Below are 25322 nucleotides of genomic sequence, written 5' to 3'. Positions count from 1 at the left end.
TTCTATTGTCTGCATAAAAGCTTTGAAATGAACTTGCTTGATGTGGAAGCTTGCCAAGACAATGCACACATCCTTTTTTTTAGGTCCTTTGACTTTTGAATATATATCATTTTTCCATTTAGTAGAATCTTGGGAACTTTGTAAATTTTTTGAACTCTTTACTTCAACTATTTTCTTTTTTAGTTCATCCTACATAAATACACCTTATAAATTGTTATCATGCATCAATATCCTCAATACTTCAATGTCATTGAACAAAACTCATCTCCTGATTAGTTTCTCCTCCTCACACCATAATCCTCCATTAGAAAATAGAACAAAACAAAACATAAAACAAAGAGAAAGTATTGAAATAAAAATTAAAATTCTTATAATTATAGTAGTAGCCTTTTCAATAACAATGTTACAATTGAAACATAAAACTCAGTCAAGAACAATGGACTAAAACTAGTAAAATGAGGAACAAGTAATAGGTATATACCATATGCAACACATATGCAAGCTATTACTAAGCATGCAATAATACTGGTATTCAATCATACAGAACAGTGAACTAGAAATTACCTTCAAATTGCTTAGCATCTTCACAGTAGCAGGATTAAAATATAGCTACATGAAACGTGAAATCAACATGTAAATTCCCTTAGGTCCAACAATTTTTTAAAATGTGTAAAATGTGACCGAACAATCATAGTTAATTTACATGAATTTTCATAACCTGATTCAATTCTCTTTTAAACTAATGAAAATGATTCTATACTCTCAATGAAATATCAAACACATGATACAAAGAGGGAAGACCTCTGAATTATATTAGATCTGATTAGAAGATAGATGTTTATCATAATACAAAGCAACAACGTATAAAGGGTAAGAAGGGAAGACAGAAAATTCATACAGAGAAAAAGAGCATCGGTGCCATTTCAAACCCAAAACGTCATTGTTAAGCTTTATTACGAAGAAAGAATTATATAAACCATTGAATTCTCTATTTTTTTTTGTAGTTTATGATGTTCTTCAAAGCCTCAGTCAAAGGCACATAAATTCCACCATGAATAAAAATATCCATCTCTGCAATTGATCCTTGAGACGAGGTTCAGTTATCCATGGCTGACATTGTTTATATTAGTAGGGGAAACAATCATTTAAGTGGTGATGGCTTCAAAGGATGGTTTAGCTCCAAAACTGTCCTTAGGAGATTGCCCTCTAACATATTAAAACCATGTAAATTCAATAATCACTTTATTTGAAAGTCTTAAATGTTGATTCAATATATGCATACTTACCAATTAGAGGATTTGAGAACAAAAAAACATGCTCCAATGACAATGTAACAGAGAGTAACTCCTTTCATGTAGCGTGAAGTTCCATCCTATAAGGAAAGACAACAAACTACACGGTTAAAAGAAAAAAAAATAGAAGATGGCTTATATAGAAGGCATTGTGCATACCTGTAAAGTGAACATTGTAATTATAATTGTAAAAGATAGACATCTAGTTTCAAGAAGATTGAAGTCCGAATCCATTCTTATACCCATTATCCATGCAACAAATACACTTAATGGAACCTAAAATTCATTAGTCATTAGATCATTAAAATTTGCTGGTAACTAACATTATAGAATTTATTCGAAGCATGATCATATTAGTATATAATAGTAATACTAATAATTCAACCTTACCACAAACATAGAAATTTGAGTTGCAGATCCCATAGTAACACCCAACGATATGTCCTGCATGATAAAATCAACCACATAGCGCCATTAATTCATTAATTTAAAAGCCAATAAATAAACTTTTAAAATTTAAAATAATGTAACTACTAAAAATCATAACTATTGTTATTTTATTTTTAAAATAAAAAATCACTAAAAAATACGACCTTATTCCTATCTTCTTCCTCCCATCCTGCCCCACCATCTAGAAACTTTCACTGGAAACTGGGGATTTTTCCCCTACAATGGCAAGTCCTTCCTCACCGAAATAGCCTTTCACGATGGTTCGCACCACCACCAGCATCGACGATGCATGTGTTGTCGCATCACGATGGCATATGCATTCTTGCAGCCCCGATGACTCAAACAAGAATGATCACCAACCATCGTTGTTCAAGTTACAAATCCAGAATCGACACACAATCTCTCACCAATTTCAGATCCGAAAAATAGCGTAGATCCAAAAAAATAAACTCAGATTTGTGAAGGATTTCAACATTCTCAAAGCAACGCTAATTCGTTGCCACCAGTATCAACACACAAGGTAATGCTTTTGAAGTCAAAAACGCGTCGAAGTAGGTGGTGATGGGAGTGAATAATGTTGTTGAAGCTGTCATGATCAAAGGCACCAGCTTTGAATGTATCCGCTCACACCGAAAAAGGCTTCCACCCTTTCTTTTGATGATAAAATATGTATTTCGTACATGTCGTCATTTTACCAGATCTTGAAACACACAAAAAAAGTATCAATACCATTAATCAATCAAGCCTCGGTCGAATGGCGGCGCCGTGTCTCCAGCGGAAACCCCGCTCTCACAATCGGAAATTATGGAATCGTCCTTGGCGACAAGGAGTTTCTCCAATGGATCGTGAATTGGTCGGTCCATCAACACTGCAATATATTGACATAATTCATTTTCTCGTTGTTGTGATATTTTTGGAAATAATTATTTTAATATGTTAAAACAATTATTTTAATATGAGAAAAAGAGTGAGAATAACTTATGGGATTTTATCTACACTATGTATTTGTAGGTAGAAACTTTTTAAAATTTATCTACACCAATGGATTGTAGGTGCAAGTTTTATAGGATTTTATCAACACCAAGTAATCGTAGGTATATGTTTTTTTGAAATTTTACCAACACTGAACATTTGTAAGTAGAAGTTATTCTGAGTTTTACCTACATCAAAAAATAGTAGGTACAAATCTTTGAATTTTACCTGTGACAAACAATTGTAGGTATAAGTATTTTTTGACTTTTATCTACAATAATTTATTTTTGTGGGCAAAAGCCTTCGTAGACATATGTCATTTTCTTGTAGTGTTCTCAAAGCATATTGTTTGCATCATGGATACCTATTAATATGAAAAGCATAACTAGTTAAAATGTGTTTTCACAATAGAAGAGAAATACCTACCAATAAATTAGATGGAGGAACTCATGAGTCACTTAATATGATTAGTAGAGTGAGCTTTAAACTGATGGTTTATGAACTGAAATCAAATGACATGATATCTTCGATTGCAATTTAAATCCCAAAAACATATAAAAAAGAAGATAAAGAAGGGAGCAAATCCACATTGACTACTATGAATTGTTTGTAAGAACTACTATGTGAAAGATTTATTCTAAACAGACTAAACATAAGATTATAGTCCTAAAAGAGCAACAAGTTTTTTCTAACCTCTAATAACTGCTATATGTAGCTATATTTTGGGATTAAATTATTTATGATTTGTTAATTTTTCTCTCCTAATTCTTCCTTTTTATGTGAATAATTGGAATTTTAACACCATTTAAGTTTTTGTGGTGAAAGTGTTAAAAGCTTGAGAATTTATAGTGCATGGTGACTAATTGGCATAGAAAAACAATGTAAAGCTCGAAGAAACAAGATTAAAGATATGAAGCTGCTCGCTGAACGTGATGCAATCGCGCTTAGCGTGAAGGTCCACTTAGCGTGAGTGACGCGCTAAGCATGAGATTACCGCCATTCTCGCTAAGCGCAGCAATCGCGCTTAGCGTGAAGGTTGTGCGAAAACCAAGATAAACTGCACCTATAAAAGAAGGAGAGGGAAGAAGAAAAAGACACATATAAATTTCAAGAAAATACAATTCCTTACAGAAGACAAAGGCCAGAAGCAGGATAAGCAATCATTAGGAGCCATTCCTACCCTCAATTACCCCCTTTTCTAAATATTATCCTCTAGCAATTATAAATCCTCCTATGACAATGATGTAGCTCCATTGGAGCTTGTAGGCCTTGGATCTTCTTCATCAATGAAGTCCTTTGCTTCTTGAATTTTAATGGCAACGGAATGGAGAAGAAGAAGAGTTGAGAGGAGATGCCACTTCAAGAAGAATATGAGTCAAGAAGAAGCTCCCCATCATATGAAGCCATGGATAAGAGCTTAAAGGTAGGAGAAGATGAGTGGAGGGAGAAGGAGAGAATGAGCACGAAATTTTGTGCCTCAAAAGAGGTCTGAACTTTGAAGTGTAATTCTCAAATGATCAAATTTAAAAAATGCACACACATGACCTCTATTTATAAGTGTCATACAAAATTGGAGGAAAATTTGAATTTCTATTCAAATTTCACTTGAATTTGAAATTGAATTTGTGGAGCCAAATTTTGGAGGCCAAATTTCACTAATTATGATTAGTGAATTTTAGCTATGGTTCAGCCCACTAATCCAAGATCAAGTCCAAGATTCTCCACTAAGTGTGCTTAGGTGTCATGAGGGATGTAAAGCATGAAGGACATGCACAAAGTGTGACTATATGATGTCGCAATGGGGTGTAGCAAGAAAATACCCACCTCCCCTTCTAAAATTTAATTAGATTGGTCTTTTCCTAATTCAATTAAATTTATTTCCAACCACACACACCAAATATTCACTTAATGCATGTGAAATTACAAAACTACCCCTAATACAAAAACTAGTTTAGGTGCCCTAAAATACAAAGGCTGAAAAATCCTATATTTCTAGGGTACCTTAACAATATTATGGAGCCCTAAATACATGGCCCAAAAATAATGAAACCTTAATCTAATATGTACAAAGATAAGTAGGCTCATACTTAGCCCATGAGCGCGAAATCTACCGTAAGGCTCATGAGAACCCTATGGCCTTCTCTTGCATTTCTGGCACAATCTTCTTGGTGTCTTCTATCCAATGTCTTTGGGGGGTAGGATTGCATCATTCCCTCCCCCTTGAAAAGGATTTGACCTCAAATCCCGAGGTTCTTGAAACTCTGGGCTTTTTTCATCAACACCTGTAAAAAAAACAAAAATATATGTATTAGTGGTGTTTGGTATGTTGAAGTAAGGTAAGGTCTGAAAACCCATTTCCTAGGCATCTTCCCATGAAGGAACAATGTTCCTCACCAATTAAGTGAGTGGTGTTACAAGTATAGAAAAATATGGGACAAACCTTTTGTAAAAGTTTGTTAAGTCATGGAAGCCCCAAATTTTTCTTATACTTGGTGGAGTGGGCCACTCAGGAATGACCTTTATTCTCTTAGGGTTCATGGGAATCCCTTGATCACTATTTAAAAATTAAGAAAAGTAATGAAATAAAACATACCTTTTTTGTATTTTCATGTTGATTATTCCTACCAAAAAGTATGACAAACCTAAGGAGTCCCTTATGAGTACCTAAGTTTGTATTGAAACTAAAAATAAGAACAAACCTACCTAATGAGTCTCTATGTACACAAATTATGAAGATGTTGGGTGCATGAATGATTTTACAAAAGAGGGTTGCACCACTCAAAACATTCATCATATCACCTATTTTAGGGATTTGGTGCCTAATAATACCTATTTTGGGCACCAACAAAGCACAAGGATTTAAGCTCTTGCGAACCAAACCCTTATCCAACACCTCCTTTACTTGAGGAATAAACTCAAGCCTAAGAGGTGTGGCAATGCTAACAAGTGTCTTTTTACAAAGGAGAAAATGTAAAGGTTGTCTAAGAGGGGAAATTTTTTTAATATTTGTCTTTATTTCAAAATGTCTTTCCATCTTAGCTAACCTCTTGGTGGAGACACTTACCTCCTTACACTCCTCCTTAACCATTAAAGGTTGTCCTACTTCTTGGGGGTAGATCTCTTCACTCGATTCTTCCCCTTTTGCTTCTGCACTTTCACTAGAGGAAGGTGAAGTAGTAGCCTCATCTTGGCAACTATAAATGTCTTGGCCCCTCATAATCAACATTTTCTTGGTGGGGCATTGAGAAGTAATGTGTCCTTTTCCAAGACATTTAAAGCATTTCATGGAGTTAGTCTTCTCTTGCATACAAGCCTTAAGGGGTTGCTTTTCTATTGTCTTCCCCTTATCATCTTTGGGCTTAGAAGGTGTCACCCCTAAGATGCCTTGACCTTGGTCTTTCTTTGGATAAGAGTGAGAGTCATAAGATTTTGAAGTAGACTTCCTTTTAAGTTGTTGTTCTACCCTTATTTCCCAATCTAAGTTAGTCTCTTCATTGTCCTTCCCATGGAAGTATGGGAGGTCAATGTTAGCCTCTTGAGGTTTTCTTTCCTTTTCTCTCCTATGGGAGTTATTCAATTAGGCTCTACATTGTCCTTCCTCTAAGATGTGACCTATGCCTTCCTTCATAATAGTCATGAAGTTATTCAATTAGGCTCTTGCAAGAGTTATGACTACTATAGGAGACAAGTTTTTCTTTTCTTAACTCTTTTAGTATTTTCCTTCTTTCTTCTTCCCTTATTTGTTCCCTCTTATCTTGATTTAATTTTACCCTGTCTTTTACTTTTTATTTTCTTTATAGTTTTTCTTTCCATAACTTGAGGGAACTCAACTCATCTAAGATTCTAGATAGAGGGTCCTTATGACTAGTACCCTCGCCATTAATGTAGAAGCAAAGCTTCATGGTGAATCAAAGATGATTCAAAGGTGTTTTGATGATAACAATGATGATAACAAAAGATGATGACAAAGGTGATGACAAAAAGCTCAAAGATCAATCAAAGAACAACTCAAGTGAATAAAAGATTAATCAAAGAACAACTCAAGTGAATCAAGAACAATTCAAGAGTTCAAGATAAGAATCAAGAAGAATTCAAGACTCAAGAAGAAAGTTTAGAGTCAAGAATCAAGATTCAAGGTTCAAGATCTCAAGAATCAAGATCAAGATTCAAGACTCAAGATTCAAGAATCAAGAGAAGGCTTAATCAAGATAAGTATGAAAAGTTTTTATCAAAAATTCAGTAGCACATGATTTTTCTCAAAACATGTTTACCAAAGAGTTTTTACTCTCTGATAATCGATTACCAGATTGTTGTAATCGATTACCAGTAGCAAAATTGTTTTGAAAAAGTTTTCAAATTGAATTTACAACGTTCCAATTAATTTCAAAAAGCTGTAATCGATTACAATGTTTTGGTAATCGATTACCAGTGCCTTTGAACGTTGAAATTCAAATTCTAATGTGAAGAGTCACATCCTTTCACATAAAAGATATGTGTAATTGATTACACTTATTTGGTAATCGATTACCAGTGATTGTTTCTGAATAAATCAAAAGATGTAACTCTTCAAAAAGGTTTTGACTTTTTTAAATTGGTTTTAAGTTTTTCTAAAAGTTATAACTCTTCTAAATGGTCTTCTTGACCAGACACGAAGAGTCTATAAAAGCAAGGCTTTGATTTTCTTTTCAATATACTTATTAATTCATTCTATCAACCAATCTTTTCCAATTCATTCTTTCAATCAATCTCTTACAATCCTTTACAAGCCTTGAATCTCTTTGAACTTCTTCTTCTTCTTTGTACCAAAAGCTTTATGAAGTTTTCTGGTTTTCCAAACTTTGAAAACTTGTGTTATTCATCTTTTCATTCTCTTCTCCCTTTGCCAAAAAGAATTCGCCAAGGACTAACCGCCTGAGTTCTTTTTGTGTCTCTCTTCTTCCTTTTCCAAAAGAACAAAGGACTAACCGCCTGAATTCTTTTGTGTCTCCCTTCTCCCTTGTCAAAGAATTGAAAACGACACAGTCTGAGAATTCTTTTGATTCTTCCCATTCTCTTATACAAAAGTGTTCAAAGGACTAATCGCCTGAGAATTCTTTTGTATCCCCATTCACAAAGTATCAAAGGTTTAACAGCCAGAGATCTTTGTCTTAACACATTGGAGGGTACATCCTTTGAGGTACAAGTAGAGGGTACATCTACTTGGGTTTGACTGAGAACAAGAGAGGGTACATCTCTTGTGGATCAGTTCTAGTGGAGGGTACATCCACTAGGTTTAAAGAGAACAAGAGAGGGTACATCCCTTGTGGATCTTTGCTTGTAAAAGGATTTTTACAAGGTTGAAAGAAATCTGAAGGACCGCAGGTCGCTTGGGGACTGGATGTAGCCACGGGTTGTTGCCGAACGAGTATAAAAACTCTTGTGCGTTTGTTTCCTTCTTCCCTACTCTTTTACTTTCCCCTGTGCATTTAATTTCCGCTTTTACTTTCTGTTAAGTTTCTCTTCTACTCCTCATTCTCTTAACAATTTAGTAAAAGCCTTAGAAGAGTAATTTTTAATTAGTAAAGGTTTAGGAATAATTAATTCAATCCCCCTTCTTAATTATTCCGAGGCCACTCGATCCAACAATTAACACTAGATGAATGATGACTCATGTTTGTTCCTAAGTTGTGGTTTTTTCTTGTTGGTGGTTTGTAAAAAAGGTAAAAGCTAAGGTTCCAAAAGAACTCAAGATAAGCGTGATAAGAAAGAAGAAAGTATTATGCAATAACAAGATAAACTAGGTGTGGCTAATAAAGAAAATAAACTATGAAAGTAAGCAAGAAATTAAAGTGAAAGAAATGTAAACTAGGCGGATCCTAAGAGTGTTTGAATGACCTCATTTAAGGTTCCCATCAAAACACTCATTATCCTAAGGAAAAATTGCCTAAAATTATTATATACAAATGGAAGTAGGGTGACCTATTGGAGGCTGCCAACTTACTTCCAATGAAAGACCTTTTTGTTACAAAATTTGAAAGCAATGAAGGTAAGTAAATTATCAATTAAAAAAATTACAAAAAGGTCCTCAATTTTGGTGGTTGTTCTCTCTTTGGTGATTCACTCAATTTGGAGTGCTTCTTAGTCCAATAGCTCTTAAGGTGGTTGGCCCCTTGCTTCTTGACTCAAATTCTTCAAGGGATGACACCAATCCTCCTTTCCAATTCCCTATATGGCAACTCACAAACAAGGAAACAAAGAGACAAGCAATAACCGAAGACCAAAAAAATGAAAACAAATCTAAACCAATAGAGTTTTAAAAGGACAAATTTTCAAGGATTATTCAACAATTAAAGCAATGAAAAGCACACAAAAGCAAGACATGACTCAAAGAGAAACCTAGAATGGCTCTAGAGTATAGTAGAAAAACTAAAAAAAAAAGACTTAAGAAACCTCTAGTTTTGGCACTTGTTTTCACAATAATTTTAAATTGAAATTTCAGAACTAAGATTGATATAAAATAGACACCAATTATAGAACAAATTTCGAGCCAAAACAACAAGCACACTTCCCTTTCACTTTTTTTTTCCTGGACACTGATTCTTCTGCCAACTTGTGTGATTTTTATTATTTTTTATTTTTCTCCAAATCACTTGGTTCTTTTTTTTATAATTTTGGTACAGATGTCCAGAAAGTAAAAAATTCAGCTCAAACTTCGTAGTGACCAATTCCCAGTAATTTATACAAGTTCGTATGTTCAAGCTGCCAGCACTAGCGATTTCAATCTAGAAATCAAGAGTAGTGTTTATGTTGGTTAAGGCTTGGATAGTTACAATTTGTGTTTGCTTATGCTCAATTATCTTGAATAACACAATTCAAGAGAGCTTAAGACTTATTTTGATTCACAAATCCAGCCACAACTCAGCACCAGAACTCAACTTCATCAAGGCATCATGTAGGAAACTTAGAAAACAAAAAAAAGTTCAACAACAAGATTACTTCTAGGAATTGATTTAGAACATGTTATGAACTAAATAACATGCATGAATTAGACTCAAAATTCAATAGATAGGCTAATAATGACAAGAATACATGAACAAATGTATCTAGAATTCAATCAACAAAATAAAAATTCAACACAAACATAGAACATAATGTGACAATTATTATGACTAAACATGACTCTAAGACAACATGGATTAAGTGATTTACACTTAGATTTTTGTGTTTTTTTTTCTAATCAATATTTTGGAAAAAAATTTAGATCTAAAGGTTTAGAACAAGAAGATTATGACTGAAAAATGATAGAACCTAAAATCAACACAAAAACATGATTCAAGAGTAGATCTATAAAATTTGAACCATAGAAATGCAAGAACAAGTGTAGATCTAAGATTTAATCGGTTTAATTTTTTGAATCTAGTCTAAACAACACCAAACCACAAGACAATGGAGAAAATACATGGAGAATAAGATAAATAACAAGGATTTAAAGTGAATTGATCAAAAGATAGAGGAAGCAAAAGAACATCACCTAGATGAAGATGCTTTTGATACCACATGATGCAGTTCCATTGGAGCTTGTAGGCCTTGGATCTTCATTAATGGAGTCCTTTGCTTCTTGAATTTTAATGGCAGCGGAATGGAGAAGAAGAGGATTTGAGAGGAGACGCCACTTCAAGGAGAAGATGAGTCAAGAAGAAGCTCACCACCATAGGAAGCCATGGATAAGAGCTTGAAGGTAGAAGAAGATGAGTGGAAGGAGAAGGAGAGAAGGAGCACAAAATTTTATGCCTCAAAAGAGGTCTGAACATTGAAGTATAATTTTCAAATGATCAAAGTTGAAAAAATGCACACCCATGACCTTTATTTATAGCCTAAGTGTCACACAAAATTGGAGGGAAATTTGAACTTCTATTCAAATTTCACTTGAACTTGTGGAGCCAAAATTTCACTAATTATGATTAGTGAATTTTAGCTATGGTTCAGCCCACTAATCCAAGATCAAGTCCAATATTCTCCACTAAGTGTGCTTAGGTGTCATGAGGCATGTAAAGCATGAAGGACATGCACAAAGTGTGACTATATGATGTGGCAATGGGGTGTAGCAAGCAAATGCTCACCTCTCCTTCTAAAATTTAATTGGATGGGCTTCTCCCAATTCAATTAAATTTATTTACAACCACACACACCAAATATTCACTTAATGCATGTAAAATTACAAAACTACCCCTAATACAAAAGCTAGTCTTGGTGCCCTAAAATACAAGGGCTGAAAAATCTTACATTTCTAGGGTACCATACCTATATTATGGAGCCTTAAATACAAGGCCCAAAAATAATGAAGCCTTAATCTATTATGTACAAAGAAAAGCGGCCTCATACTTAGCCCATGTTCTCAAAATCTACCCTAAGGCTCATGAGAACCCTAGGGCCTTCTCTTGCATTTCTGGCCCAATCTTCTTGGAGTCTTCTATCTAATGTCCTTGCAGGGTATGATTGCATCAGAGAATGAAAGACCAAACCCCTTTGTTGGGAGATTAGCAACCAACTGTTCTTGATGTAATTTCTCTTCCTATCTATTATGAATATTACTTTTGCATTATTCTTTCCTATGCTTAATTTTATTTTTTTATGGCTTGATCACCCATTTGCATGGTGAGTTTTAGGGGTAGCATTGAGAAGTGTTATTCTCTTATAGAACGGGAAAGGGTATTGAAATAAAGTCATCACTAGGGATGGTTGGTTTTGTTTAGTCTGATATATATCTTTATTCTTAATGCAATTTAACTTTTTTATCTCTTAAAGGAATTTGGGAGAGAAAATAGATAAATTAAGCTCTTTCACTCGAGGGATCTTGGTTAGATTATATGTGTAGATGCAAGTGTAAATTGAAATAATTACTAATAAATAAAAATCATTAATATTACATTAAGAGTAGCTCTAGTAGGCTAAGTTCCTAACATTCTCATCTTATGAATTTAACTTCTATAATGAGATTGGATTTTCTCTTCTTTTCTTTCTAATTAATTGATTTGTTTCTATGTTTGTTTTACTCTTTTGCTTATTTTAATTTAATTTTATGCCAATTTAATTTACTATTTTCTTTACAACCTTTTAAAACAATTTGTTTATTGCCTGAAAATTATATATTCATTTATTTAAGTACAAACAAAGTCCATGTGTATTCGACACTCGGACTTCTATTTCAACTTTACTACTCGTGACAATTTGGTGCACTTGCCAACAGTCCAACAACCTCCATTGCAACAAATTGTGTTTACTTGCTCTGAACCATGGAGCATGCCTCACCTCGCACTACTAGAAAATAAGCTTTTAACATCGATTATTTAGAACCTTCAACATCGATTATTAACTGATGTTGAAGTAATATTGTTAACATCTGTTGTTGAAAACCGATGTTAATGTAAAATAACAACATCGATTATTTAAATAACCGATGTTATATAATAAGAATTACATAAAAACGGTATATGTGTTCATACCAACGTTGGCAGTTAACATCGGTTTTTCATCAAAACCGATGTTAACTTCGAAACGTTAACATCGATTCTCTGCAAAAACTGATGTTAATTGCCAACGTTAACATTGATTTTTCAAAAAACTGATGTTGTTATTATACCTTAACATCGGTTTTTTAAAAAACTGATGTTGTTATTATACGTTAACATTGGTTTTTTAAAAAACCTGATGTTGTTTTTAGGATTTTTTTTAATACAATGTTTGTTTTTTCATTAAACCCAAAAATTAACCTGCAAATTTTAAATCAGACCTCACAACACAACATTTATAATTTTTATTCTATTTTGAAACAATTTTTAGTAGAAAAATTCCATGATAAATTTATTAATAACTAAGAATTAAAAGAATATTTAATGTTAAAAGGAGACATCAATTGTAAAAAATGTAAAGCAATAACTAAAATTACAAAATTGCCTAAACTAAATTTATTAAATTACCTAAACATCATAAGTTTCATTTCTAACTTTCAAATAATACTTTGCCCACTGGATGCGAAGCGCCTTCAATCTCTCTGGTTCCAGTGGTCTAACATCATTGAAATACTGCATGATAAAATAAAACATAAGTTAATAATATAATAGCAAACATAACAAAATCAAATTTGTTTGAATTAAACAGTTTTCGTTTCCCAATTATTCTTGAAACTTCCTAAGATTATTGTTGACATCCAGTGCATCATGTAATACCCACACTCAGTGCTTCCTTTTTGTCTATTACACTAAATATATGATGAAATTTATATATTGAACATTAACTACAAATTAGTCTACACAGACATAAAATATAAGTACGTAGAAGCATTGTTTAAATCACTTACTTTAACAACAATCCACCTAGCACCAGCCTTGGATTTAGGTTGTGGAGTATCGTCAAGTCCTTTCAAAGCACTGTTGAATACAACACATGGATGCTTATTGTACAATTAAAATATTGATGTTTTTGACTAATGCTAATGCAAATGTATTGAAAAAAACACTAACCTGTTAATTATTCTTTTCAGCTAGTTGTCTGGCCTATTATGCAACGAACAAAACCAGACAACAAGATTTTCCTTAGGCAAAATGACGACCATTTGCCAATGTGCACTGTAGTGGAGACCAATATAGGTTATTGTAGTATTATACATTATTTAACTTAATTTGGTTAGTTTAACTTACCCATTCAGGTAGGTTCCTAGGTAGACATCCTGTTTTGAATTCTGCATCCAGTTCTTCATGTAACTTTCTGATTCAAATTGCGATTGCCCAGATCTCTGGATGGACTGTGGCTCGAGGAATCCATATACATAAGAATTCCCCACTCGCATACTTGGCTCACTCATATGCCTATTGTTGTTAAGACAAAGTAAATTATCTATGAATTTAAAACAATAACTTAGGTAATTAACAATAATCTAAATTGACTTATAGAATCCATAAGTGTATAACAGTGATGTTGAGACATTTACCATCATGTGATATTTCAGATAGATCTTCATGCTTTATGTACAAGGAGAAGTCTTCATTAAACACCCTGAACACGGTAGCATCCCACATAACCTGCAATGGCTTCAGAAAAAGCTGTGGGATGGTCAATGTCATCAGATATAGGGGATCATCGACCTCATGATTCGGCCTATCTGTAGGTTTTACTGGTCCCACGGCTCCTTGTTTATCCAACATAGTTAATTAAAATAATTTAATTATAGTGAACAATTTAATTGAAAAAAGAAGCATTTAATGACACTGAAATACTTGTTATGATAAACGCTTGACGAGATGTGTCGGCCAAGCAATGAAGGTGTTAAGTGTCTGCCCCACTAACTTAACCTCTTCAGTGGGTACAGGAATGGGAGCATCTACATCTTTAACCTCCTCAACAGCAACCTTCACTTGATCATGCAACAAAGGGATGTTGTGAACGGTTGTGGATCCCTCATAAACTCTTCCTAGGGCAACTAGGCGGGGATGATTTTCTTCGATGTACAACCTGAATTTGTTTAAGTCACCCATGTCTGGATCATTCCTTGAGGGATCAACACAACTCTCCTTTGTGCTAACACGAGAGGCAGTGTAAGTCCCTATGATTGCATCTGTGACTGAAACTGGGACTGCATCTAGCTGAAGCATAACATTAGCTGCCGAGTCACTTTTTCTGTGATCGACTCCTCCACCTGGTCCTTGATTTGTTGAGTTAGCTGTTCTAGGTCTTCGGGAGCCATGGAGGAAGACGTGCGGGAGGTCCTTGGAGCCGGTCCAAAGTATTGCTTGATCATCACACCAGCTCCAGTAGCACGCAAATGACCGGGGTGTTCTGGTCGCCCAATGGCAGCAGTCAGTACATCCTGACGTCCATGAGCAACAAAGGAACCCTATGACGCTTCCTCCTCCAACGAATCTTGTATAGAACACATTTATTGGTTTACTCAATCACACAATAAACATAAATAATTACAATTATTAATTGAAAGTGACTTACAATCTTGTTAGCAATTTGCTTTGTTGCCTTAGACGTCATCTGGCCAGTTTTCTTCGTGCGGGCCATCTTCCATTTGACGTGTCGTCTGATGGGAGAAAGAGGATCAATCAGGGTGTCAGTGCTTCCGGATTGAGCAGCTTCCTCCAGTTTTTTCTTTGTCTTCTCATCCATCAGCTTCTTTTGTAAATATTCATAACCCCGATGAGACAACACATGGGGGGCAGTGTTTTGCTTCTGGATGGCTTGTGTTTTTTTCCGCACATCCTGCAAAAATTCAACATTAATGAAACTCATCATTACAATGTGTTATAATAAGAGAATTTAAAGTTGAAAACAATGAAAATCACAAATTAGATACCTCCTACAAAGGGTCATTGCGGATCTGACAAAATTGGGCCCATATCTCCTTGCTAATGCCGTACTTTTGGCATACAGTGTCGTTGACACTTTCCTTGACGGCTGCAAGTGCCTATTTTGATGTCAAATCAGACTTGAATTGTCTCCACCGCTCCCCCACAATCTGAAGTATTTTCTTTTTTGTCCTCTGATCAGATGCTTAAGGGATATCAAATTCAGTCTGACAAACAAAAAATTACATTGTATTGTTACTAAATTACAATTTTATTATCAATGAATAAAATCAAAGATTTAACTAAAATACCTGAATATCCTCCCATATCAAATCTTTCTGAGCAGCAGGGACTTGCTTCCAATTCTCGTATGTGACATCGACCTTATCACGAGCGGCGATCCCTAAATATGTTCTTAACTTCTTATTGTGGGGATTGCCGACCTTCCCGGTCGCAGGATCGACATGGACCAGTGATCTCTCTGCCCCAATTGGTCTAGTCGCCAATGATTTTAGCCGTGTGACGTTTCTTGTGCGCTTCAAGGTAGATGGCAACTGTGATGCTACACCAGTAGGAGGAAGAGGAGGAGGAGAGCTGGGTGGTGTAGCCATTTGCCTGTAAAGAAAAAAACATTAGTTAATTAACATTATGAAAAAACTGAATAAGTTATGTAAATGAATGGACTGAAATGAAATACATAAGAAAATTACATTAGACGATGTTAATTAATTCTCCTTCATCATGATCATTACCATTAGCATGAATGTCGTTAGCTTCTTCTTCTCCGATGACGTTAGGCGAAATTTGTGTTGACAAAGGACTAACATAAGTATCAATGTATGAATCATCATCTTCAACATTAACACCAATTGTTTTCCCCTGTAGAACCACTGACCACCTTTCATCACAAGGGTTTTGAACATAAAATACCTGTTTAGCTTGTTTTGCCATCATGAAAAGGTCATTCTGGTAAGCGAGTTTCTTTAGATCTACCAACATAAATCCTACATGATCGGTCAACACATCGGTGTTGCTGTCAACCCATTTACATTTGAAAACACAGGAAGGAATTGTCATCATGTACACTGGCGAAGTGTTGAGATTCAGCCTTTAGGGTGACCCCACTGTTTTGCATTGTACTTTTCTTGTCTTGTGCTTTTGTATAAAAGGAATACTTGTTTATATCGTATCCTTAACAAGTAATAACATTTCTTTTAGGCCCATCTGCTAGTTTTCTTAACATTTTAGAAGCATTATCATTAGCAAAGATTGTGTCTTTAAACCAATCTAGGAAAGTTTTGTTATGCTTTTTCAAGACCCAGTTCTTCAACATTTTTGGATTAGTTTCTTTCACTAAACCTTCGTGCCAAAGTATGTATGGCAAAACTTCATTATTGTTATTCAACACATACAAGTGAGCTTGTTGCAAATCTTCTACAGTTGGAGTGATAACATGCAGTCCTCTTGAACCCTTACCACCCACTCTTTCGTCATGTCAAGACTGGGGAAGCTCAACAGGTTTAGCCTTTTCAATGTACGCTGAACAAAATTCAATGGCTTCTTCTGCAATGTACCTTTCAACAATAGATGCTTCTGGACGATGTAGATTCTTGGTATACCTTTTCAAGATCTTCATGTATCACTTAGCCGAATACATCCACCGCAAATAAATAGGACCACAACATTTGATTTCTCTTACCAGATGAACAATTAAGTGAACCATGATGTTAAAGAAAGTAGGAGGAAAATACATCTCCAACTGACACAATATAATAGCAGCCTCGTTTTCTAGCTTATCTAACTTCATAGGATCAAGTAGCTTATCTAACTTCATAGGATCAAGGACTCTACTACATATGGCATTGAAGAAAAAGCAGAGCCGAGTTATGGCTAACATGACTTTGTTAGGCAAAATGTCTCGTATGGCCATGGCTAACAATTGTTGCATCAAGACGTGACAATCGTGAAACTTTAACCCTACCAACTTAAGATCCTTTAACAGGACAAGGCTCTTAATATTTGAAGAGTATCCTTGTGGGACTTTGACCCGGCACAGACAAGGCTCTTAATATTTTAAGATCCTTCACCCTGACTTTGTTAGGCAAAATGCGATCGTATACCCATCTCAGCTAGATCTTGACGAGTATTCAAACCATCTTTCATCTTGCCTTGAATGTTAAGGAGCGTCCCAATGACACTATCACATACATTTTTCTCCACATGCATAACATCAATACAATGTCTAACATCTAGATCAGACCAGTATGGAAGATCAAACAAAATCAACCTCTTCTTCCATATACAAGTCTTACTTTTTTCCTTATTTTGGGTTTTTCCAAATATAGTATTTAGGTGTTGAACCCGCTGGAAGACCTGGTCACCAGTTAATGGTATCAGTGCAGTTTCATGTTCTTGACTTCCATTAAATGTTTTTTTCAATCGCCTATAAGGGTGATGAGGTTTTAGAAAATGTCGATGCCTTGTGTACACTATTTTTCTACCATGTTTGAGTGGCATGTAAGTTGTGTCTTCTTCACAAATGGGGCATGCACGATGGCCCTTAACACTACAATCGCTCGAATTCCCATACGTTGGAAAGTCATTAATGGTACAAAAAAGCATTGGACGTATTTGAAAAGTCTCATTCTGAAACCCATCAAACACTAAAACCCCCTCGTCCCACAACTTTGTCAAGTCTTCAATCAACGAAGTTAGATAAACATCAATGTCATTTCCTAGCTGTCTTGGGCCCGATATCATCACAGACAACATCATGTATTTTCGCTTCACGCACAATCAAGGAGGCAAATTGTAAATTACTAGCAAAACTGGCCATGAACTATGTTGCATGCTTAAACTGCCATATGCATTCATTCCATCACTAGCTAGTCCAAGCCTAAGATTTCTTGCCTCTGCTGAAATCCGGATACAAACGATCAATCTTCTTCCACTACGAGGAATCAGTCGGATGACGGAGCATTCCATCACAGTTTCTCCCATTTGCATGCATTGTAAGGTCTTTTGCATTGTCTCCATTAGTAAATAGACGCTTAAACCTTGGAATGGTGGGAAGATACCATAACACCTTCGTTGGGGGGCCCTTCTTTGAGTTTTCGTCACTACTACACTCGTCATCATCCTTCACTTTGTACCGTGATACCCTACACCTAGGACACTTGGGCATTTCTTGAAATTCATGTCTGTAGAGTATGAATCTTCTAATACTCCATACCCATTGGACACAATATCTTCTTGTCCTGATAGTAACTTTTAGGCAATGTGTTTTCCTCTAGAAGCATATCGTGCATTACTTGAAGCAGTGAACTAAATCTTTTGTCACTCCACCCATATCTGGCCTTGACATTAACCAGACTTAACACCACCGACAACAACGTCAAGGAATTCTTGCACCCCGGATACAGAGGCTTCTTTGTTAAAAAAACTCTTGTCCAAGGTCACAAATCATATCCTCCAAGCGATCTCCCATTTCTACATCAAACGGTTCAGATTGGGACCCAGTCTGCATATCTATGAATTCACCATGCGATATCCATGTTGTATAATTCTTCTTAATCCCATCACACAACAGATGCTCCCGTATGTTGTCCAATATTTGTTGTCTTCCATTCAAATGATTTATACAAGGACAAAAATATTTTTCATCCTCATCCGATCGACTTCTTTCGGAGGCAAATTGCAAGAACTCTTCGATGCCTTCCTCATATGAAGGGCTTATGCGACTTTCAGTCATCCAACTTCGATCCATCTAAATAATAACTCTGTGATACTCACAAAGTTATTCGATGCATGAAAATCTCACTTTTTTTATCATAGGTGTGGCCCTATCCCATTCAGGAAGACATTTTTTTTATGGTAGCTTCATACATCAAGGTTAATTCTATTTTGTTAAATTTGACAAAATTTCGGCAACATTTTGCATTGGTCTCCAAGTACACCACATGAAATCGGTGACATTAATTCCCTGATAATCAAGTATGCACTTAGAGAACAACTAGAAATGCATTGTACCAAAATTTCATCAAATTAAACAAAATAATGTTAACCTTAACGCATGAATCTACCATAAAAATATCAATCTCCCCAAACTATCCAAACGGACAATTCAAGATTGAATACAATGATTAATGCAAACTATCCGCAAGAATCATTGTATTCAATCTCAAACGGGAATCTAAGGTTCACTCATGATGAAAAAAAGTTGTATATAAAGCAAAGTACATTCATGATAGACAACAATGTACAAAAAAATTCCTAACAAAAATAATCATCAAAAGTTTATAAAAAACTTTCATACCTGTGATGATGATCAGTATAATGTCCAACAACGAATGTCGTAATCACGACACAAACAACTAGACAAATAATGCCTACAAATTAAATATTTCAATGGTAAGTGAGATGTAACACAAATGGTAAGTGAAAAACTTTCCTTTATTCGTTTATAATTTTGTTGTTACTTTTTTATGCAAGCTCCATTGGAGCTTGTAGGCCTAGGATCTTCTTCATCAATGGATTCCTTTGCTTCTTGAAAGATGAATGGCAGCGGAATGGAGAAGGAAGAGAGAGAGGAGACGCCACTTCAAGGAGAAGATGAGTCTAGAAGAAGCTCACCACCATAGGAGGCCATGGATAAGAGCTTGGAGAAAGAAGGAGATGAATGAAGGGATAGGGAGAGAAGAGCACGAAATTTTGTGCTCTAAGAGAGCTCTGAACTTTGAATTTTAATTTTCAAATGATCAAAGTTGAAAAAAATGCACACACATGACCTCTATTTATAGCCTAAGTGTCACACAAAATTGGAGGGAAATTCAAATTTCACTTGAATTTGAAATTGAATTTGTGGAGCCAAACTTTGGAGCCAAATTTTCACTAATTATGATTAGTGAATTTTAGTTATGGTTCAGCCCACTAATCCAAGATCAATTCCAAGATTCTCCACTAAGTGTGTTTAGGTGTCATGAGGCATGAAAAGCATGAAGGACATGCACAAAGTGTGACTATATGATGTGGCAATGGGGTGTAGTAAGCAAATGCTCACCTCCCCCTCTAAAATTTAATTGGATTGGCTTCTACCAATTCAATTAAATTTATTTCCAACCACACACATCAAATATCCACTTAGTGCATGTGAAATTAAAAAACTACCCCTAATACAAAAACTAGTCTAGGTGCCCTAAAATACAAGGGCTGAAAAATCCTATATTTCTAGGGTACCTTACCTACATTATGGAGCCCTAAATACAAGGCCCAAAAATAATGAAACCTTAATCTAATATTTACAAAGATAAGTGGGCTCGTACTTAGCCCATGGCCCCGAAATCTACCCTAAGGCTCATAAGAACCCTAGGGCCTTCTCTTGCATCTCTGGCCCAATCTACTTGGAGTTTTCTATCCAATGCCCTTGCGGGGTAGGATTGCATCACTTTTCTTACTATTAAAAAATAATTGGTCAAGTTCTAGTGACTGCATGTATCCAACTATTATCTTCCATTCAATGAACTCAACATGGTAAACACAAAAGAAATAAAAGGTCTAATGATGGATAATTTCCTTTATCATAATTTGTTGATTAGTTCATGAAGTGAGATACAAGGGAGATAGTGATGATAATAATGAAGTTCAACAAATTTGATTAATTCCAATTCAAGATCATACAAATCAAATTACAACAACAAAGTTTGAATCTAAATCAATGAACCATTGAATAAAGATATTAAGCAAATTGCATTGTTTTAATTTTCATGTAAGATATTATGCAGTGGTTACATGTCACCCATACTTGATCCAATGTGGGGTTGGAAGTATAAGCCTCAAATTACACAAGACTAAGGTGTTTTGACTTTTATAAACTGCACTCATGGGCTGGAGGGTTAACTGAGTTTGGAAATGGAAGAAATCAACATAGTACTAGTGAAGCTATTAATGCATATTATGCTGCTTCCTTGATGGGTGTGGCTTATGGTCACACACATTTTCTTGCTATTGGATCAACACTCATAGCATTGGAAATTCTAAGTGGAAAAAATGTGGTGGCATATGAAAGAGGGAGTGCAGTATGATAAAGAATTTGGAAAAGAGAACAAGGTAGTTGGTGTCTAAGAGAGATTGTGCTTCACATTTTCATAATTTAAATTATGTGTCAGTGGCCTAAGCTTATAGTAGTTACATTTGTATAATATAATTAATGATTAATTTGTGTTTATGATGTAGTACGAAGGTTCTGCAGATGAAGAAGGCAGAGGACCAATTACATGGGATACCTATTGTCATAAATATCCAGGTATCTCTGTTTAATCCTTTAATTTCTTTAATCGGTGAATAATTTGAAAGAAAGATAAAAAAGATGCTTCATTTACCTGATCTGGTTTTGTACATTAGTGTAATAGGTGAAAACTAAAAAATTAGTTTAAAATTATCCTTAGTGTGATAACCAGATAAACTCGAGGTCTCTGTACCAAATTGCTCGAACCTCTCACAATATAAAAATATTGTATTAGCTGAAGATAAGGAACATACAGAGTGGAGTTCCTATCTTTTTTTGTGTAAAATTTGATTAGTTGTGTTGTTTTGTCATATTATGGTATGCAAAAGTCATTCTTAACACACTGTTAAAAGTGAAGAATCACGACAGATTTTAAGAAAACAGAGATAATTAATTAGGTATTTAAGAAGACAAAAGCTGAAGGCTAAATCAATATATTGATTTGATAATCGTTGTTACAATCCCTCTGCCCAACGGTAGTTGTCCTGTATCTATTTTGTATTGATTTTAAGAACAAGCCAGTTGTCTTCTGGTATATAGGGAGTGACTTGGCTGAGGCTGGTAACCAATATTGTATTGTTCAAGATTATAATTGAGGCTTGCAATGGTTACAATTACAAAGGAAGATCAGTGAAATGGAGAAGCAAACAACGTTGGATTATTTGGATAAGAAACTTAGGATTGCTAAATTGTTATGGAGAAAGAGCCACATGCTTCTCTAGAGGAAACTACAACTATATGCAACTACAAAGTACTAAGACATTGACTAAAGTTATATTGGCTGTCAAGAAGGATGAACTACCAAATCTTGACAGTACAGACCAAGTGGGGATTGTTGGTGTATGCTGAAAAAAATGTTAAATCAAGGGTAGCAGTCCAGAAGCAAATATCCAGATGGCTTTTATTAGTATTTAAGGTAGCAGCCTTGTAGGGGATAATATTGACTGCAATCTAGTATTTCATACTGCTAAGTTTGCCTAAAATAGTTCCATTAATAAGTAAGAGTCCATTTGGTATTATCCCCTTGGCCTCACCAACTTCTTGATCTTGTGACTTTTCCTTTTTCTTTGATACTATTAGAGTCTTCTAAGTCTTTCTGTGACCTATATTCATGATTTGCAAGAAAACACTACAGTTTTAGTGTAGATTCATTTTATATAGATGCTTAAAATGGTTTAAAACCGGTTTTAAACTGGGTCACAAAAATCCAGAAACCAATTTTCCAAAAAAAGATTGCTTGGTTTTTAAATCCAAACCAGTTTTCTAGTTTGGTTTAGTTTTTGGTTTGAATTTTTTGACAATCCAAACCATGACCACCATAGGTAATAGGGAGATTGATAGGGATGTACGTGGAATGAAGCTAGTGGATGAAGTGGTCAAATGCTTCAGTTGTAATTTGTGATTGTGAAGTGCCTATGAAACATGAAAGAATATTTAACCTAACAGTCACCAATGATATTTTATGGTAGTGAATGTTGGGCTGTGAAATTCAAACAGGAACCAAAAATATTGTATCAGAGATTAAAATGCTAAGGGGGATGATTGTACATCTTAGAAAAGATAAGAATTGGATCATAAATCTTTGGAAGCAGTGTTATCAATGGTGGATGGTGGAATATGGTAGAAGGTGAAAATTCCGCCATTTAAACACATCATTGTGACCAATGGCACGGTGCTAGAGTGGGCCTCCCTTCACTAATTTAATAAAACTGTTTGGAAGGAAGTTCAAGTAGCACCTACTAAGGAGGAGATGATGAGATATTGTCTAAACTCTAAATAGAAAAAGAAAAATAGAAGTTCCAGTGAGAGAAACATAAATCTAATGGAATATATTTCAACTAAAAATGGCAAATGTAAAAACACAAGGAGAAACCATTATAAGCTGAAATGTAAAAACACAAATCAAATAGCATATTTTGCTTACAACCAATCTCTTCCATCAAGCAATCAATATGGGATACCAAATTATTTTGCCAAACATGCTAGTTAAAACTAATTTTTGTGGGAGACTGCATTACCAAACAAGATAAACAACACAAGGATAAAAGTAAAAATTGGCTTCATAAGCATAAAATTTACATAACCTAAAATCATATCTTGTAAGAACATATACCTAAAATTTACATAATTAATGGCATAATCTGAGTGGTGATTATCTTGTAACTTCACAACTTGAGACAGATAACTCCCTTGTCAACAAAGCAGTTGCTATTGGGGCAGGGGTGCCACTACTTGGTGCTGCCTTTATTGACCGATAAGAAGTGAGTGGAAGGAATACTAGGCATTATTGAGATAAGGTCAATAATGCCATTCACCTGATTCAAGACTCAAGATTCCTTAACGATAAGTAGATAGCATGATGCCATTCATCCATGTATTAAAGTTCAATAATTTACCTTGGTAGTGCACATGGCAAGGACAAGGGGAACAATCCACAGCAAATGGCATCACTTTTCTTAAATAGAAAAAAGGCACTGAAGAAAAAGTATGGCATATATAATATGATAGTGTTTTTCTGACTGAGTGAGGCCAACCCATGACTCAAACTTCTAGAGGGAAATGACCCCAACAGTGTGTCGTTCATCATGTGCAAGGACAATTACACCAGACAATTTTGACTGTGCAAATTGTGGAGAAGGAGTTGCACCCTTGGTGGGTCTATATTTTAAACTAGTACCTTTCCTAATATTGAGCTGTGGATTTTGTCCCCTAATAAAAATTTTCTTTTGGTATTTGATTACCAACGGTGAAATTGGTCATCAGGATCTGACAGTGGACACATAGGGACTGTAATAGTTGGCTCATGCATATTGTAGGTTTAATTTTGTGCATATATATTTGCCTACTAGGGATTGCTTTTGGTTCATAGTAAGAGTTTGTAATATTATTGTATTGTAATAGTAGCCATGGGGACTTTCAATCACTATGTGATTGTTAAGTTAAAGGATGGTGTGGCTGTTGATGAACTCATTCAAGGGTTGGAGAAGATGGTCTCTGGGATTGACCATGTCAAGTCCTTTGAATGGTATAAAACTATATATCATCGGTTTACTTTGTTTCAAGATAGTTATGATTCTTATTTCCATAAACACATACTTTTATGCATTTATCTTATGGGTGAATGGTTATGTGTGATCTGTATAGCCTACATCACCTGGTCAAATAAGGCTTTGTTGTTGTTTTTGTTGTAGTAGTATCTAATTGGTCAATGGCTACCTTCTAGATTTAGTATATAATTAAAAAGCACAACCAACTAAAGCGTGTATAATCTTTAACCTTTTAGACTATTTTGGGTATCTATAGAATTTCCAGTAATTTTATTTAGCTTTTTAGTAATTAGTACACACAAGTCTCATGTACTTAACTATATATTTGTATGGTAGGGGAAAGGACATTGAAAGTCATGATATGCTAAGACAAGGTTTCACTCATGATTTCTTGATGGCATTCAATAGGAAGGAGGAGTTCAACGCATTTCAGACCCACCTGACTCACCTTGAGTTTACCAGAGTATTTTCACCTGCTATTGAGAAGATTGTGGTGCTGGATTTCCCATCTAACCTTGTGAAAGCACCAGCATGATCCTCAACTTATTCAAGCAAATAAAATTTTCCATCTTTAAAGTTCATGCATGTGTGTGCATCTGCTATTTGTAGTATGTTATGGTTGTTCCTAGCTAGTTCCTACAAGCTCTTATGCAATTTCAACTTGATAAATAAGCTCTTTTTTTTCCAAATTAATGGAAAGTTCTAGCATTGGGATTTGTTAATACTAATTGTCTGATTTCTCTCCATGTTTCTACTGCCATATGATATGTGCCAACACATTTTATAGGTCTCCAATCTCCATAGCACACACACACAAGTAACAAAAGATGAAAACAAACACTCTTATACTCTAATGAATGTGAATGACAAAGGGTATTTGGTTATAGAGGAGGGATTGTTAGTGTCGCAACCTACCCTTTTGCGGGCGAGCGAGGCAAGGCTCACGGGTGCG

The 25322-nt window shown here is 35.1% G+C and overlaps 1 protein-coding gene and 1 long non-coding RNA gene across 18 annotated transcripts in view; one reads left to right on the top strand and one right to left on the bottom strand.

Moving 5' to 3' along the window:
• Positions 1–25114, top strand: part of LOC114368007 (stress-response A/B barrel domain-containing protein At5g22580-like) — a 32223-nt gene extending 7109 nt beyond the window's left edge. For 9 of the 17 annotated variants that reach the window (XR_003657309.1, XR_003657303.1, XR_003657315.1 and 6 more), the window contains 2 exons: positions 21272–21341; positions 24707–24893. Coding sequence is in view for 1 of the 17 variants with exons in the window: in XM_028325319.1 (XP_028181120.1) it covers positions 24230–24348; positions 24707–24905 (318 nt within the window). In the remaining 16 variants the exon portion in view is untranslated. Of the gene's footprint in view, positions 1–1004; positions 1327–11182; positions 11253–13698; positions 16168–20418; positions 21146–21271; positions 21342–21369; positions 24349–24706 lie in introns of those variants that run through there. The other 8 variants (XR_003657312.1, XR_003657307.1, XR_003657316.1 and 5 more) reach the window with 8 other exon arrangements.
• Positions 927–1855, bottom strand: LOC114368009. Its single transcript, XR_003657317.1, has 2 exons — positions 1287–1855; positions 927–1206 (listed from the first exon to the last, which is right to left on the bottom strand). It is a non-coding gene; the product is annotated as an uncharacterized LOC114368009 (long non-coding RNA).
• Positions 25115–25322: the final 208 nt, after the last annotated feature.

This window comes from Glycine soja, chromosome 9, assembly GCF_004193775.1.
Source record: "Glycine soja cultivar W05 chromosome 9, ASM419377v2, whole genome shotgun sequence".
NCBI classification, from domain to species: domain Eukaryota; kingdom Viridiplantae; phylum Streptophyta; class Magnoliopsida; order Fabales; family Fabaceae; genus Glycine; species Glycine soja.
This window is presented reverse-complemented; position numbering and strand designations above follow the sequence as displayed.